Source organism: Myotis myotis, unplaced genomic scaffold (assembly GCF_014108235.1).
Source record: "Myotis myotis isolate mMyoMyo1 unplaced genomic scaffold, mMyoMyo1.p scaffold_m19_p_11, whole genome shotgun sequence".
Taxonomy (NCBI): domain Eukaryota; kingdom Metazoa; phylum Chordata; class Mammalia; order Chiroptera; family Vespertilionidae; genus Myotis; species Myotis myotis.
The window spans coordinates 29,513,252-29,529,954 of NW_023416315.1; the positions used below are offsets into that span (position 1 = coordinate 29,513,252).

General features: G+C 35.6%; 1 protein-coding gene across 1 annotated transcript in view; it reads left to right on the top strand.

Annotated features, from left to right (window-relative positions):
- Positions 1–1,177: 1,177 nt before the first annotated feature.
- Positions 1,178–16,703, top strand: part of AGMO (alkylglycerol monooxygenase) — a 159,922-nt gene continuing 144,396 nt past the window's right edge. The window contains exons 1-3 of the mRNA XM_036328985.1: positions 1,178–1,463; positions 3,003–3,133; positions 13,149–13,300. Coding sequence (XP_036184878.1) covers positions 1,338–1,463; positions 3,003–3,133; positions 13,149–13,300 — 409 coding nt within the window. The 5' untranslated portion in view covers positions 1,178–1,337. The remainder of the gene's footprint in view (positions 1,464–3,002; positions 3,134–13,148; positions 13,301–16,703) is intronic.

Consider the following 16,703-nt stretch of genomic DNA (forward strand, 5'->3'; position numbering starts at 1 on the left):
CTGAAAGATCAGGGGTCCAAACTGACCAGTCATATGCTAGGTCAGTGGTTGGCAAACTGCGGCTCGCGAGCCACATGCAGCTCTTTGTCCCCTTGAGTGTGGCCACGAAGTTTTAATCGCACTGTACATGCGCGCCCGCACGTGGTATTTTGTGGAAGAGCCACACTCAAGGGGCCGCAGTTTGCCGACCACTGTGCGAGGGGAAGAACAGCTACCCTGGGGGTGAGGTTCTCGTTTTCCCATTTTTGCCCCTTGCTAGGCATTCAGGGCTTTCCGCCCTGGTGTTTCTGTACCCGGCCCATCGTCCTTGCTCTGCTCATGTCTAAAAATGAGATAGCGAAACTGTGTCTTTGAGTAGTAATTTATTTGTTGCTTATCTATAGTTTCTATTTTTCCCCCTAAAACAATAGTTTGATCAAATCTAGTATTAATAGTTTGATCAAATCTATATCAACATGTTTAAAATAAAAGATTAGGTGGTAGCCAAAGGATGAGTACAGTCATTCTAGGTGAAGGCCAGAGGCTGTTGAAGCTCTCCTCCTTCACTAGTGATGCAATAAATGTCCTCTAGTCTCCCTGTTAGAAACTAATCATTGAAGCTCCTCTTGGAAAACACAGATGAGGTATCATAGCCCCATCCTGGGAGCTTTTTCAATCAGCTAGGCCCCATTCATTGAACCATAGAGATGTGACTAAGCCAACATTCTATTAATGTAAGGAGCCAAATACCTCTAAATTAGTTTGCAACACTTCAAAATTAACATGATACAGCTCCAGAAAGATACCAGTATGATACATTCAGTGCTTATTGACTTTCAAGCTTAGTCTTGTTAAATAAGATTAGAGCACTCTATCCTTTGAGAAAATATGACTCTGAGGGGAGGTAACAAACTTGAACCCCCTGGGAATTTCAAAAGGGAGAAAAAAATGAATTTTCTTCATGGGATTTGAGTCTTCAGTTTCTGCCCACTTTTTCAGAGTGAATTTCCACTTTCCAAGGAGGTATCTGCTTTTCTTTTGCTTATCTTGTTTTAATCAGTTCACCTAGAGCCAAACTCCACTGTTTATCTTTGATTTGGGCAGGCTTACCCTCTTCCTCCCCCACAAGCCAGGTTCCTGGGACAGCGCCCACTGAACTTTGAACTGGTTCTTGATCCCAGTATTTTCCTGTCTCTGCACAGGATCTGCTGTGTGCGTGTCTCTGCGGAGTTTTGTTTCCAGCCGTGCTTTGACAAAGGGCTTGTTCTGTGAAGCACGTCTTGTCCTCTCTGTCCAGCAACTGGCTTAAACCACGGAATCACAAATATTCTCCAGCTGGGAAGCAGACCAGGGCAGAGATGAAGAACCCAGAAGCCCAAGGGGATGTTTCCCTTTCCCAGGGAATCCGCATGATGTTTTACGTGATGAAGCCCAATGAAACGTCATTCCAAACCCTGGAAGAGGTGCCTGATTATGTAAAACAGGTGAGACTCTCTTGGAAGAGGCTGCTCTTGCTTTTTCTTAAGAAGTCAAACACATCTTGAGGTTTGGTTTACTTTCACTCTTTAAATTATGAAATTCTAATAAAATGAATTCCATTTCATAAAGACATGGAGCAAAAGTAGAATTTCTGTTTGAACTGAATTTCCATATAACATCCATCACCATCTTCTATTAAACTCCCTTTCCCTGATATGTCACTCCAGAATACAACAGAAGCTTTTAAAGTTATCCTGGACACAGTGACATTACAAATTTAGCTGACTGAAGCTGATATCAGTAAACTTTGTAACAATTTTGTTTTCCAAGGGTAAACTTGTCTACTACCTCCCAAGAAACTGTTTCCTCTTTAATTTGGTGGAGTAGTTCTGCAGAATGGATACACAGCTGACTGAGTCCAACTCTGACTTCCTAACTATGAACTTGAATCAAGTTTTATTTGAAACTCTGAAGTGTTTAGAGGCACTTTTCACTTTTGGTTCCTGGCTATGATTGGCAATGGAAATATCCAGAATTAGAACTTGAATACTGAGGTTCCCCACCCTGTCAAAGTTCCTATAACACTTACTAGTTCAGACCAGAAATAGAAGAGAAAAAAATGACATCAGAGAAAATGTTCTTGGTAGTTTATTTTTTGAAAATTGTAAAATTCATGGTCAGCTTCCAAATGAGTGAAACACATAACTTTTTTTCAAGATTTGATATTACTCTTACCTTCTGATTTTTTTAAGAAAAAAAAAGTGATACTTATGTCTTTGAAAATCAATATTAAAAAAAAAACCCTTTATTGTTGAAGGTATTACATATGTCCTCCTTTTCCCCCATTGACCTCTTCTATCCTGGCCCCGGCTGCTGCCCCAAGCCTTCACCACCTGTCTGTGTCATGGGTTATGCATTAAACATCATTATTTTTTTATATTGTAACACCAAACCTAGTCCAATATTTGGTCATTGGTAGTGGATCCTAAAAAATATCTATTATATAAAATAAAAATAAAGCTGAACAAATAAAACTTGAGTGATATTTCAAACACTTAAAATGACCTTATTCTTTGAAATACTCAGAATATTCTTTGTTCCTACAGTTTTAACTTTGTCATTTCTGTAATACTGATATGCAAAGCTAGAAGTGTGTACATTTTTAAGGACTACTTTTTAAAGTGAGTCTAGCTTAGTTATATGTACAATAGACTTGTGATTTTTGCACTTATTTTAAAATGTGTTTTTTAGATCTAATTTGTAACATGTCCCTCTTACTCTTATGTTCTTGGTGCAATTATCATGGTTGCATCTGTTTATATTTTATTTCCAAAGTAGTTGATAGAATGGAGCACCTGTTTAGTATACGTCTGAAATAATCAAATTCATTTGTTAGGAGAAAATGATCCTCTAGGGAAGGTGTGTACCTTCTCTTTCTATAAAATGTCACTCTGGATCGCCACTTCTGGAATGACTAATGAGGAAATGTGAGAGAATATTAGACTGAGCACAATAGCATCTCTTTTCTACAATTTTCTTTCCAGGCAACTCCATTTTTCATTTCCTTGATGCTGCTTGAACTAGTTGTCAGCTGGATCAGCAAAGGGAAGCCCCCAGGTCGTTTGGATGATGCACTAACATCGATATCAGCTGGTGTTCTGTCTCAGCTTCCAAGGTGAATTAGTTGGTTAGCAACACTGAAGGAATCAACCGAAATTCTCAAATATGATGGAAAATGAATTTATTTACACATATGTCTCCAAAGAATTCAGTTGCTGTCATTATATAAAATGTTGATATTTTGTTCATTATGGATTTTTCTTTTCATTCATTACAAAAGACAGCTCTAAATATTATTTACTTTGATTACTGAGCTAATTGGTGTCCCTTTAATTTTGTGTCCAAAGAATGTGATTCATTTGACTTACTATAGAAATCTGATGTGCAGACACTCCCTAGTCAAAATCCCATAAAACTGGATCACTACAGTGGTCTCCTATGTGGTACCCTGTCTATGGGCCATTTGTAGCTAAACATTTCCATAATATGAATCTGGTGAAAACTCTTTACAGGTTCCATTTTGCCTGAGGATAATGTATGAATCCCTTCCCTGATCCGTGGAGGTCTGGGCCTACCCATGTTTGCTTCTGGTCCCTTAATGCCTTCTGCCCTTTTGCAGTGTTTGTTCCTTCCATACTCTATTTCTTGCCATTGCCCAGAGGTCACACATGTTTCCCTCTGCTTAGAAAGTGGTGAACTCTGATTCATTTCTGAAGTCTAGGCATAGACTTTTCTTGAAGGATCATACTCTTCCGCAAGGTGAGGTGCCTTGGGGGCTTCAAAGGGTCACTGGGAGATAAAAAGAAGAGCAGAACCTTAACAAATAGCAGTTTATCCTATTCTATAGGTAGATCAAAAATAGTTATCTGATAATTTCTTATGGGCAAGACATCTAATTCCAATTCTTCTAGGTATACCAGGGGCGAGGGAGAGAACTTTCTCTTGAGCTTGCAGCTAAAGCTGACTTTAGCTCCAAACAATCTACATACCACAGGGGAACACTTGGGTGACTCATTCTGGACCCCCACACCTACTACTTTTTAGAAAGAGTAAATTATAGTGTGTGTAGAGGAGAAACCCATGAGGATTACTCAAGAGGCAGAGGATGAGGGAAGATTCCCTTAGAAGCATTAGCTTTGTGTTGTTGATGAATGTTCTCATTCCTACTTCCCACCCATTGCTGCTTTTACTGTTTTAAGAGCTTTACTTCTGACCAGTGTTCATTACTTAGGAATGTTTCCATGAACCGCCCAGTGGGAAACCAAGGTGGATTTTTAAAAAATAAAATAAAACAAAAACTTAAAGATATGTGAGAAAAGGTGAGATCATTTCATACAATTGCATAATATTGTCTAGAGAGGAAGTAAACCTGAAAGTCAAATTTCTTTCATGGTTGCACATTGTTTCACAAACTGAGGCTATATCTCAGGTTATTTTCAGTTAATTCTAAGAATACCCTAAATAAGAATTTACAATTATACATATTAGTAATATCCTCTATTTCATCGCTCCCTTGAATAGAATTGAACAAGAAAATCACCCAGCATACTCTAAGGATATGTACATTTGGTTATTAAAAAATACCCATTTGGTTACTGTAGTTTATTCTGAGAAAGTTAAGTGTTTAGTTTGTGGAAATCGGAAAATAAATTGGTAACTGAGAAATACCTTGCAGGTGCAATTATGGATCACATATTCTGTTGAGTTGAAATGGATTTATTAAACACTCTGGGAGACATCAAGTTGAATGTATTCTTCAACATTTCTTTTACTTTTTCAAGTTTGACTTTGGTTAAAGTGAAATTTGATTTTTCTCTTATCATAACATTGCAACTACTGGAAATATGAATTGCATCCTCAGTACTATAATTCTGCTCAGCAGTGTGCCTTTAAGATAGTACAAAGTTATAACAGGATATGCAAGAACCAGAAATATATTTTTGCTAAAAAAAATCCCCAAACTATAAGGAAGATGAGGAGAATGAGAGAGAGAGAGAGAGAGAGAGAGAGAGAGAGAGAGAGAGAGAGAGAGAGAGAGAGATATGCAATTCTTTTCCTTCACATTCCTCTCTTCATAACACTCCTTAAGCTAACACAAGCTCTGATGCCCTTTGAAAGAAAGGTAAAAGGTTGTGAACTTGAATCTGGAGCATATTTTTCTATAGTTATATTTTGAATGAGGACAGCAAATGGATTCTTTTTTGTTCTGGTAGGTGTGAACAGCAGTTCTAAATTATGAAATGTGTTCAGTTTTATAAGTTTTACAGTGGATTTTTATCTAACATAGCCTTTTGTCTAAAAGATCTCAGCAAAGCAAATGATCTGAAAATAAAATTTTAAGATATTTTTGTTTATTTTGTTGCTCTTAAAATCACACAGATGTAAGCAGGGAGGAGGGCTGGTCCTCAGGACCCACTCCGATCCATCCCTCGGCAAAAGACGAGGAGGATTTAACAGAAACTCTTAAAACAATATTTCAGTTGAAGCCTCAGCATCAAGGGGAATCCTTGCACAAATCATTAACAGCTGAAGGTTAGATTAACACGGCACTGGTTGTATCCTCTCCGAGGAACTAATTTCATTTTCCACAGGAGCAACGATGGCTTGCCGTGTCCTTTAAATACATGATTGCAAGAAAAATGGTAGTATACCATTTGTTAATTCATTTGAGAGGAATTACACTTTGGATAATAATTCCAAATAGGCATGTAGCCTCTGACTAGAGAAGCTGTGGGAATCAAAGTGAAACCCTGAACATATTTTTCCACTTTGCCATTCATGTAATAGAAATGCTGTATGCAGACTTAGAGGAAAAACAATGTTTATTTGAGGATCTCCATTTTATTGTTACATAAAATTTGAAATATCTTGAAGATTAGTAGCATACATACCATATTGATAGAGAAAACGGCATGCTGTACCTTTCAAATCTTTACATCAGGGAAAATAGTAATCATAGACAAGATTATATCTTATTTACAAGCCTTTCGAACAGACCATCATGTGTAATAAAAGTCCATCTGTCCTAAGAACCGGATTCTGGGCAGGCCTGCATCTGTTTTCCTTTTCTGGAATCCATGGGCAACCCTCCTAATCAGAATCTAGACTTGAAGTTATAGACAAATATTTTTTCTTATTATAGTTAAACGCAGTGTATCACATGCAGATAATCTGCCTTTCTGTCAGTCATTTGAATATGTGGCTTTAAAAAAATTAAACTTAACATTTTACTAGCAACATTTTTACAAAATCTATTTTTATTAAATCTATACAAAACTTGTGAATAATCCTGCTACTGACTTAAATGCTAACGAGTGAAAAATAATCACATCCTTTTTTTTTCCTGCTTCTTTAAGCAGAACTCAATTTCCAATCCTTCATTAGAAAACCAGGACCTCAATTTGTTACTTCCTTCCAATGTTTCTGCTTCCATAAATTGCATCCTCCCCAGAGAAATTTTATTCCCGATATAAATATCTACAGTATGTTTGTTTTTAATGGGTTCATTTATTCTGTTGAAACAGCAGATTATAAATCAAATTGCAATAGGTTGGAGGGATAATTTAAGTAGGTAAATTTTCAAGTAAGTTGGGGACTCTCCACTTTTAATACGTATGGGTCACTGCCAAATTTCAGTATGGAGTTAGCTGGGTAATGTTCAACGGTACATATGCACAGTTTTACTGCCATGACTGCCCTGGAATTTTCCATTCCTGACAAGAAAATTTCAAAAAAAAAATTTAAAGAGGAGGAAATTAAACTTCTTTGAAATACTTTTGACTCCTTGGGGTGGGACTGGAGAATAAAGAAAAATTGTATACTGGGTTTTTATACTAGACTTTAGGATCAGAGATAATACTGCCTTTGGCAACATCAGACTTCTAACAAATGAGTACTATCATTTGGATGATGACTTTAATAAATAGTTATTCTTTGTCTATAATCATAGATATGTATTTGTGTAATACTAACAACAATATTTAATGTTGATAGTAATATATTTATTAATGTAGAAAATTATTAAAAGAACATCCCCTAGTAGAGAAAATAAAATTTAAAAACTTGCAGGTTTGTTCATTGTATTTGCTAGGGAGAATGCTTATTTCCTCTAAACTTTTACCTTAGAAACCTTATAAATAGAGTTTGTTGTTACTTGTGTACTTTCAGAGATTGCTGTTAGAATAATCGTTCCTAATGAATGTAAAATTCCTGGTGTTTATTAGCCTGGATTTGTGTGCTTATTCAATAGAGTAATTGAATTACTTGAAGTAATTTACTTCTTGCAAAATGAAAAGTGCAGCAAATTTACTTCAAAATCTACCACATTGTGTATATAAAAGTCTATGATTTTGTGGTTGTAGTAAAATGAAATGAAATTAAATAATTGTTTCATAAATGTAATGCCATTGCATAGTAAGTTATAGTAGTACAAATGTTATCTGTCTGCAGAAGGTAGAGGTTATATATATTTTGTAAACACTGAGCAAGTATTAATGTTCCACTAGATGGAGCAAAAGTGGCAGCATCTTTACAGATAAACAGTGCAAGCTCCTGGGCCAGGTTTAAGAGATTTTGAAATTAATAAATAATGAAATTTCTCATAAAACAAATATTTATATAATGTAAATATATTTATTTATAATTCCCTGAAGCTCCTAAGAATCTCATTTAAATATTGACTTTTTTTCTGATTTATGGGACAATATTATTAGAAATAAAAATTTATTTTTTTCAACTTTGCATATTCTGGCCAAACCGGAGAGTGTACACAGCTCTAATGACAGTTGTGAAATAGTATAAATTGTCAGATGTCTGTGAGTATGGGGGACATATTCATAATGCTGCAAGTTGCTTTGAAATTTTAACAGTTTGCAATGAGAGCATCAAATTTAATTTACTTGATTAATGATTAAAGCATGAAAGTATTTGAGATTGAGATAAATTTATTGTCTATGAAGCCTAATGAAAGAAGGAATGACATGTCCAACATTACCTTTCCATTTTACATGCAAGCTGAGATGGCTGTTATAACTAATTAGCTTTAATTAGTAATCTCTTCGCCAAATAATATTCATTCTAATTAATTATTTAAAACTCTAAACATTATAAAATTACCTTTATCTTTTTAAAAAATCCAGGATCATACTGGAAGAGCAATTTAGTGCCTCACCAGATTTTATAGTAACTAAATATTGACAGGACACATTTCTAGTGTTGAGAGACAATGTTATATAAACACATAAAGAATTAGCTACTTCTCATTTTCCAAAAGACCAACCTCAGGCAGAAGAGAAAATTGCTCTTTGGGGGGAATTTATGAAGAAAATAGGACAATGAGAGGGAAACCTCTATAGATTGCTTAGAGGATTCTAATGTCTCCTTACATTTAGAACATTTTGTGGTCTTGCATTCAAATTTAGTGAGTAAAAGGGATCTAGTCTTTAGTTATTCAAAGCCCCTGAACTTCCCAATATTCCATCTCCACATGATATAGTAAGCTCATATTTACATACATATTACATATGTCACTTCCCACAGGATGGGGTTTACAGAGTTGAAGTTTGAATTCCAGAGTGCAGAGTCATATGCTGGGGGTTGGGGCTGGCAGAAGAGGAAGGAATTTGAAAACGAAAGAGGAAGGCACTTTGGTTTATGATTCAAGGTCTGGTGGGAACATTTTTGAAAATGTAGGTGCTATTTCCTGCAACCAAGAGCTTTCCAGCTTCATAATCCTTTCCCAGCTGTATCCCTTTGCTGGATTGTTTGTAGTTGTGGGCAGTCCATGGCTGTTTTTTCCCGTTTCTGATGGAAGAAGATCATATTCATCTTGCTGATAGAAAGCAGGGAATTTAACTCCCACAGCTTCTCCCCTCTTTCCCTTCACCTTGAAGAAAGTTTGGCTTCGTGCTAAAGTGTGAAAAAAAAATAAAGCCGTTACTGTAGGATGCCAGGTATATTTCAGCTCGATTTGTGTCAACCCTAATAAGTAAGTTGACAAAGTAATAAATTGGGTGTCTGCTCAAGATCTGGCACCTGTACAGGAAATAAAAAGTATTTCACGTGCAGGCAGGGTCTCTTGTTAAATAAAGACTCTGTGTCTTAAAATCTATTTCACTTGTGACCGGAACTGACTAAAGAGACAGTAACTTAAAAACACACACACAAAGATTCTGAACTGATGGGGCATTGATGAGGCTGGTGATTATATTTGTTCTGTTCACCTTTATGTCCTCCCTGTCTTGTTCTGTCCCTGGCACCCAGTAGGCTCTTAATATAAATTTATTGAATGAATCCATGAATGGATCAATTTTGACAGCGTGTACTAAAGCTTATGTAAAAAGTTGTAGGTTATTTCAATTTTCTGCTGTATTTTCTCATTTTTAATTTTTCTTTCTGGATCAGTCTTTTTTTTTAGATATATATTTTATTGATTTTTTACAGAGAGGAAGGGAGAGAGATAGAGAGTTAGAAACATCGATGAGAGAGAAACATCGATCAGCCGCCTCCTGCACATCTCCCACTGGGGATGTGCCCGCAACCCAGGTATATGCCCTTGACCGGAATCGAACCCAGGACCCTTCAGTCCGCAGGCTGACGCTCTAGCCACTGAGCCAAACCGGTTTCGGCTGGATCAGTCTTTTTTTAGGGTATCAACTGGGGAAATCTGTACCCCCGAGACATTTGTTGTCACAACTTGGGGAGAGGGCTGTGCTACTGGTATCTAGTAAACAGAGGTCAGGCATGCTGCTAAACAGTCTACAATTCACAGGACAGGCCTTCACAACAAAGAATTATCTGGCCTAAATGGCAATAGTGTCAAGGTTTAGAATCCTTGTTTTAGAGAAATTATTGGACTGAACCATATAAAATTGTTGTTAGTTACCATTTTTACCCCCAAATTAAAATTCATATAGTTAGCCTTTTACTAATAGGTAACAGGAAATAATTTTAAGATTTCATAATTCAGGTAACAGTTCTCATAGGACAGACCCCCTACAAAAAGAATTATGTTGTCCAAATATCAGTAATGACACCTGAGACGCTCTTGTCTAAAACATGTTTTAAAATAAAATTTGTTCTACTCCCCACCTCCTTACTTTGACAAATAACTATAACAAATTGGAATACAAGGTTTCCATTTAGATTCCTTAGATTTCCAGAAGAACGTGGGGGCCCCTGGCCCCATGGCCTGTCCTGTCTTGTAAGGGACCTCACACACATGAGTGTGGACATCCCAGATTGCTTGTCCCAACTCTGTCTACATGACCAAAAATAGACACTCTTGACTGTCTATTCATGTCTAGGAGTTTGCACACCTGCACAGGTCAGCCTCCTGAAGGACTGTACCAGGAGCCAGGCCCACGTGGGTCCTGTAAGCAGGCTTGGACCACTTTGACAGGGGATTGTGAAATATCCAGAATGTGGCCCGGGTTATGAGAGGAATTCTGGGCAGGTAGTTCCTTTGGATCAAAACCCACACTCAGGGACCAGAATGCTCTTTCCAGCCATATAATTGCTGAAGGTCATCAAAAGGAATGCTGGCTTGCCCATGAACTGGACCTGCACAATTGAAAGCTTCTTACCTCATCTCCTATCCTTGGAATATATGTTCTGCCTCTTGGTCCCATATCAGCAGCTGTTTCAGGATGTAGCCCTGAGAGAGTAAGGTGTTGTTGAGACCATCTGGATTGAATAAGTGACTGAACCTAGTTAAAGCCTCTACACCAGCGGTTCTCAACCTGTGGGTCGCGACCCCTTTGGGGGTCGAAAGACCCTTTCACAGGGGTCGCCTAAGACCATCGGAAAACACATATATAATTACATATTGTTTGTGTGATTAATCACTATGCTTTAATTATATTCAATTTGTAACAATGAAATTGGGGGTCACCACAACATGAGGAACTGTATTAAAGGGTCGTGGCATTAGGAAGGTTGAGAACCACTGCTCTACACAGACATACCTAGTTTTACTGAAATCACTTCATTGTGCCTCACAGGTATTGCGTATATTTTTAAAGAAATTGAAGGCAAGACCCTCCAACAGCAAAAAGGTTATGACTCGCTTAATTGCAGTAATCTGGCACCAAACCTTTTAAAGATTCTGGTGGGCTGGTGCGGAGATTTACTTGTCTTGCAGTTGGTTGTAAGTTTTCATGTTTATTAAATTTGCCATCTACCAACCTGAAGTGTTCTGTCTCTTTCTTAGGCATCTTCTTACCCTCTGGGTACAAGGGCTATTTTACAAACCAGAAATAATCTCTAATTGAAAATTGGGTTTTAGGGAAAAAGTGTAGGTATTTTGGTATTTCTATTATTTATATCACTGCTGTTGTAAAGTAACCTATTTTACAGATTAAATGATAGAAGCATATAAAATGAGAAATTTAATGACATTAGCTAATAATTAAAGTCATATCATAATTAAATGAAAAGTACATTAAAATTAAAGACCTGGTCTCCAAAAGGGCCAGTAACATGCTAACTCAAAGAAGGTAACTGTATAAAGGTAAATACTATTAAAATGTGAATTTTAACAATATACTAATTTAAGCTACTTCTTCAACTTTAATTTAAAATTAGAATATTTAAGAATTTCATCATTTGTTCATGTTTTATAAATAAATGTTATTAGGTAGAATTATCAATTCATTTTACATATAAATAACAAATATAAAAGAAAAGTAAATTCTCTCAAATTTTAAAAGAATACAGGAATAATTATCTTGAGTCTGATCTTAAATTTGATCACAGTAATTTAAAGAAAACAGTTATCACACTTTATAAAATTGAAGTTTATTTTGTGTACTTTTTGAATGATCTTGAAATAAGAATTTAAAATTTACAGCTTGGTACAGTGGGTGGCAAGATATATTCTGTTGTCTTTTTTTAATTTTAAAATATATATTTTATTGATTTTTTACAGAGAGGAAGGGAGAGGGATAGAGAGTTAGAAACATCAATGAGAAAGAAACATCGATCAGCTGCCTCCTGCATACCCCCTACTGGGGATGTGCCCGCAACCAAGGTACATGCCCTTGACCAGAATCGAATCTGGGACCCTTCAGTCCGCAGGTGACGCTCTATCCACTGAGCCAAACTGGTTAGGGCCTGTTGTCTGAGTTTTAAAAACAATTGTTTATTTTAACTAGGTTCATATATGTACTTTATTTCTAAGAGAAGGTTATTCCCTTATACCCGTGGTTGGCAAACTGCGGTTTGTGAGCCACATGCAGCTCTTCGGTCCCTTGAGTGTGGCTCTTCCTAAGCCTTAGGAATACCGTAATTAAGTTAATAACAATGTACCTACCTATATAGTTTAAGTTTAAAAAATTTGGCCCTCAAAAGAAATTTCAATCGTACTGTTGATTTTTGTCTCTGTTGACTAATGAGTTTGCCGACCACTGCCTTATACCATACGAGCTGTAGTTTATATTACAAGAAATATTGAAATGCTATGACTATCCAATTTGTAATATTAAGAATAACATATAAAAACCATTAAAAGTGTGTGTGTGTGTGTGTGTGTGTGTGTGAGAGAGAGAGAGAGAGAGAGAGAGAGAGAGAGAGAGAGAGAGAGGAAGGAGATAGTAGAGAGGAAGAGAGAATTGTTAGCCAGCAGTAACTTTAATTAAAGGAAAATATTATGGGAGTCACATATTTTAAGGCAGTAGGTAATTTGCAGACACCTTTTAAAATATGCTATTTATAATTTCTACCTTTTACAGTAACTTCCTTTAAAAAGCACCCTCATTGTGTTCATTAAGATTTAGAAATGACAAGACAGAAAGCAAGTCAAAGTTTTGTCATGTTTATGGGTTCCAAGAAAAGCATTTTAAGAGACATAAAAAGTGAATGACATCCCAAGTTCCATGAAATTGGGAATGCAAATAAGTGTAATCAGTCATACCTATGAAACAAGGAAACATTATGTGAATCATTTTGATACCAGGAAAATTAAGCTTCTTAAAAGACATGATGGAGTGAGTAGTCAGAAACAACAAAGAAGGGGGAAGGATTATATTTTTACACGTGACTATATTAATTTTTTAATATTATCTAAAATGTTTTAGCATAATTTCACATCTAAAAGGTAATATAATCATTGCTTGTGAATCTTATTTTTCCAGGTTGTTTTTCAGGAGCATCGAACTGACCAGTTACATTTATATCTGGGAGAACTACAGGCTCATCATTTTGCCTTGGGATTCTCCATGGACTTGGTATTTAACCTTCTTAGGAGTTGACCTTGGCTACTATTGGTTCCATCGCATGGCCCACGGTAAGTTTCACATCAAAGCTTCTATTGATAATTTATGTTAAACTGTGTTTGGCCCATGGTTGGTGTTTAGTAAGTATTTGTTGAACTAATGAATAAATGAATAACATTGTTTATTTTGCAGTATGTAAAGATTGATAATTCAATTTTTTCAAATTAAATGGAAACCATCTGAAGTCACTTTTTAAAAAGTGAAATTATTAGAGGTGCATTTTTCATACTTTTTTAATTTATTACAATAAACTTTTAAAAAATTGATGGCTATAACATTACTTTTTATACAAGGTGTCCCAAAAAATGTATGTACACTTTAACAACTGATAGCTCAATTTGAAACTAAAGTGCATTTTAATAAACACTACCTTTATAATTATTCAAAATGTATGCATACATTTTTGGGACACCTTATATATTGCCTTACATTGTTCTTATTATGGTGAGCTTGCTGGAGTCTACAGACACTTGCACTCAGATTCAAACTTCACATCCCAATTATCCAGGGTCATTCAGAAGAGCTCTGTAATTGCATGGAATCCTAGGTAATGTGTGCTGTTATATGTAAGCTTGATTGAAACTCTTGGCAGTACTTCCTCATTACAAATGAAAATACAATCAGCTAGGCGTTCACCATAGTGCACTTTAGTATTACCAAAGCTTTGCAAAATTACTCATCTAATTCAAAGCCCTGTTGCTGCACTGGTTCTCAGAATTTACTTTTTGGGATTATTTGCTGCCCCTCCAAAGAAATATTTTGTTATGGAAAGGGAAATGGAAGTGCAAGAAACGGTCTAAACCTCTGTAGGGGTAAGTAGAGGTTGGAGAATGATTGCAGAGCTGAGATGAGCAAGTGGTCTCCAAGGAGGAATAAGGCATGCAGAAGTCTTTCTGAAGGGAAATGGGGGGAAGGGCTAATTTTGAAAAACTACCTAAGGGCAGAACTCAGGATTTCAGTGGGTGGTTGAGTTGAGTGGGTGGGAAGGAAGGAAGGAAGAGGAAGAGACCTGGAATAATAATAATAAAAAAATAGATGGGAGATGGAAAGAAGAGTCCCGAGATCAGAGTGAATAACTGAGCTGTGTGTGTAGGAGTATGTGTGACCAAATATCCTTCCTAAGTGAGGATAAAGGAAATAGGAGCAGCATCCACAGGCGTCCGCTTAAGGCGGCTAAACTAAATAGAGCATTAATTACTTTTGCTAAAAAGTTTAAACATATACATTTCAGGAAACTATAAAAAGTGTTAATTCATTAAAATAATTTGAATTGAGCATGTAAACTAGAAAAAGTAATTTATTTTGTGTGTGATAACTTTTGACTTTGAAAATAATAGGTCAGCTCCTGACATCATTTCCTTTTATTTAAATGCAAGAGGATACTCCCAAATTGAATGTGATTAAGAATAAAATATAGTCTGGGTAGTAAACTTTGTATTTTATTTCAAAACAGTCATTTTTCTCCCTAAAATTAACCCATTGGCAATCTTCCTCATTTTCTATGCAGCAAATGGGTAATGTACAAAGCATTTACATTCTATTAGTTAATTTCAGGAATCTCCTAATATCACACTGTCGTGTCCGGATGTGTTGGGAAATCTGCAAATTTGCTTAATTTTTGAAAGTCCTTTATACAGGAAACAAAGAACCAACAAAATATTACCAAATATAAAACTTCTAAATAATAAGTTGATAGTAAGTGCTCTCAGTGAAGAGCAATAAAGTAAAATAATGTATTAAAAACATGAAATCAAGGCTGTTTAAAGTAAGCTTCCCATTAGAAAAAATTGAACTGAGTCCAGTAGAGGGAGGCATTTAAAAAAATCTGAAAACCTTCTGGAAAAATACTCACTACCTTCAGGCTATGAAGCCTAATCATAAGTTCAAAGACTTTTGACTTGTGATGGAAAGCTAGTAGGAAAAAAATAAAATATGGAGCTGAATGTGTCAAACTTCAAAATGACAGTCAATTTTTAAAATCTATATGATAAAAATATTAAAATAGCTTTTTAGAAACCCAGTAATTCATAGGAATAAGAAAAACTTCTAATATCAAATTTCTTGAGCCTCTTGGATTACTAAGCTCATACTGGTTAATTGGTTAAATTTATTCAACTGAAAAGTTTGAACAGTTCTAAAATCCAAATATTTTAAAATATGAGAAACGACTGCTTCTATTTAATGTGTTACTCTCACTATTTACAATAAAATGATATATCTATATTCCAAATTTGTTAATGTTAAATGCTATGAGTTTTGAAGAAATAGACTTAAATTTCTGTTTTGACATGTATTTAAATTATTTCTTTAATAACCCAAATTATTTCTAGGTATCTGTTATGTTGTTATTTGTTTGCATACATGGAGACTTTTCTCACCTTAATTAAGGGGACAGTTTGGTATTAGTGAAAAAGAATTTATTCTCAAAAACTTCATTTTCATCTTAATTTTTATGCAAAAGAGAGAGGGGTATTGGAGGCTATATGTGTTATTTTATTTAATTTTTCTTTGAAATAATGAGAAAATTGCTAATTATTATTAACTTAATGGTGTGGCAAATTGCTTTACAGGGCACAATAATTTCTACAGAGTACTTTTACAACTTAAGAAAGAAATGTAGAATGATAAAGTTAGATAGACTTTTAATGAAAAGTAACATTGCATGCATAGTTTCCATTTATAAAAGGATGCATTATTTTTCTTTATACTTTCTATTAATTATACTAAACATGTAAAATAGCGAGTAAAGATTTTTTAAGGAACATTTAAAATATAAATGATTACTGCTTTCCAAGAGCAAGAGTGAGCCTTCCAAGGTGCTGGTAATAGACTTTAACTTGTCTTAGTTGGTAATCACATGAGTGTATATGTTTGTAAAAGTTTATTAAGTTGTACACTTAAAGTTTATGTACTTTATGTCTCAGTAAAACATTAAGTTGTTAAGTAATATCACCTGCATGATTTCTTGGTAAATAGTTTGAAGTGAGACTAATATAATAGGGAACCATATTTAGAAAAAAGAACCAAGAAATTATTTATGACTGTAAGCATACTTGTGTGACCTTGCACATTTACCATTATTGGTTTCCACAGCAAGGATGGGGGAAGGAGCAGCAGACAAGTTGTTAATTTTATTGCCTTTCTTCTCCAAATGCTTCTTTGCTATTTCTGTGCTACCAGAGTTGGGCCTAACTCTTCTTTGCCAGTTGAGTTGATGTTAGACTTGGCCAATTTAAGGGACTGTGAGGATGCTAAAAAGCCAGAACAGCAGAAGAAACTTAGCTTCCATTTTCCAGAGTGCTGTTTTCCCTGTCTTAACAACAGATAAGTATATGGAGGGCCTGGTAAGCATTTGGTTCATGGCTAAGCTCTAGCCTAAATCTTCTGATAAGATCCCGTGTCCTCCAGGGAACA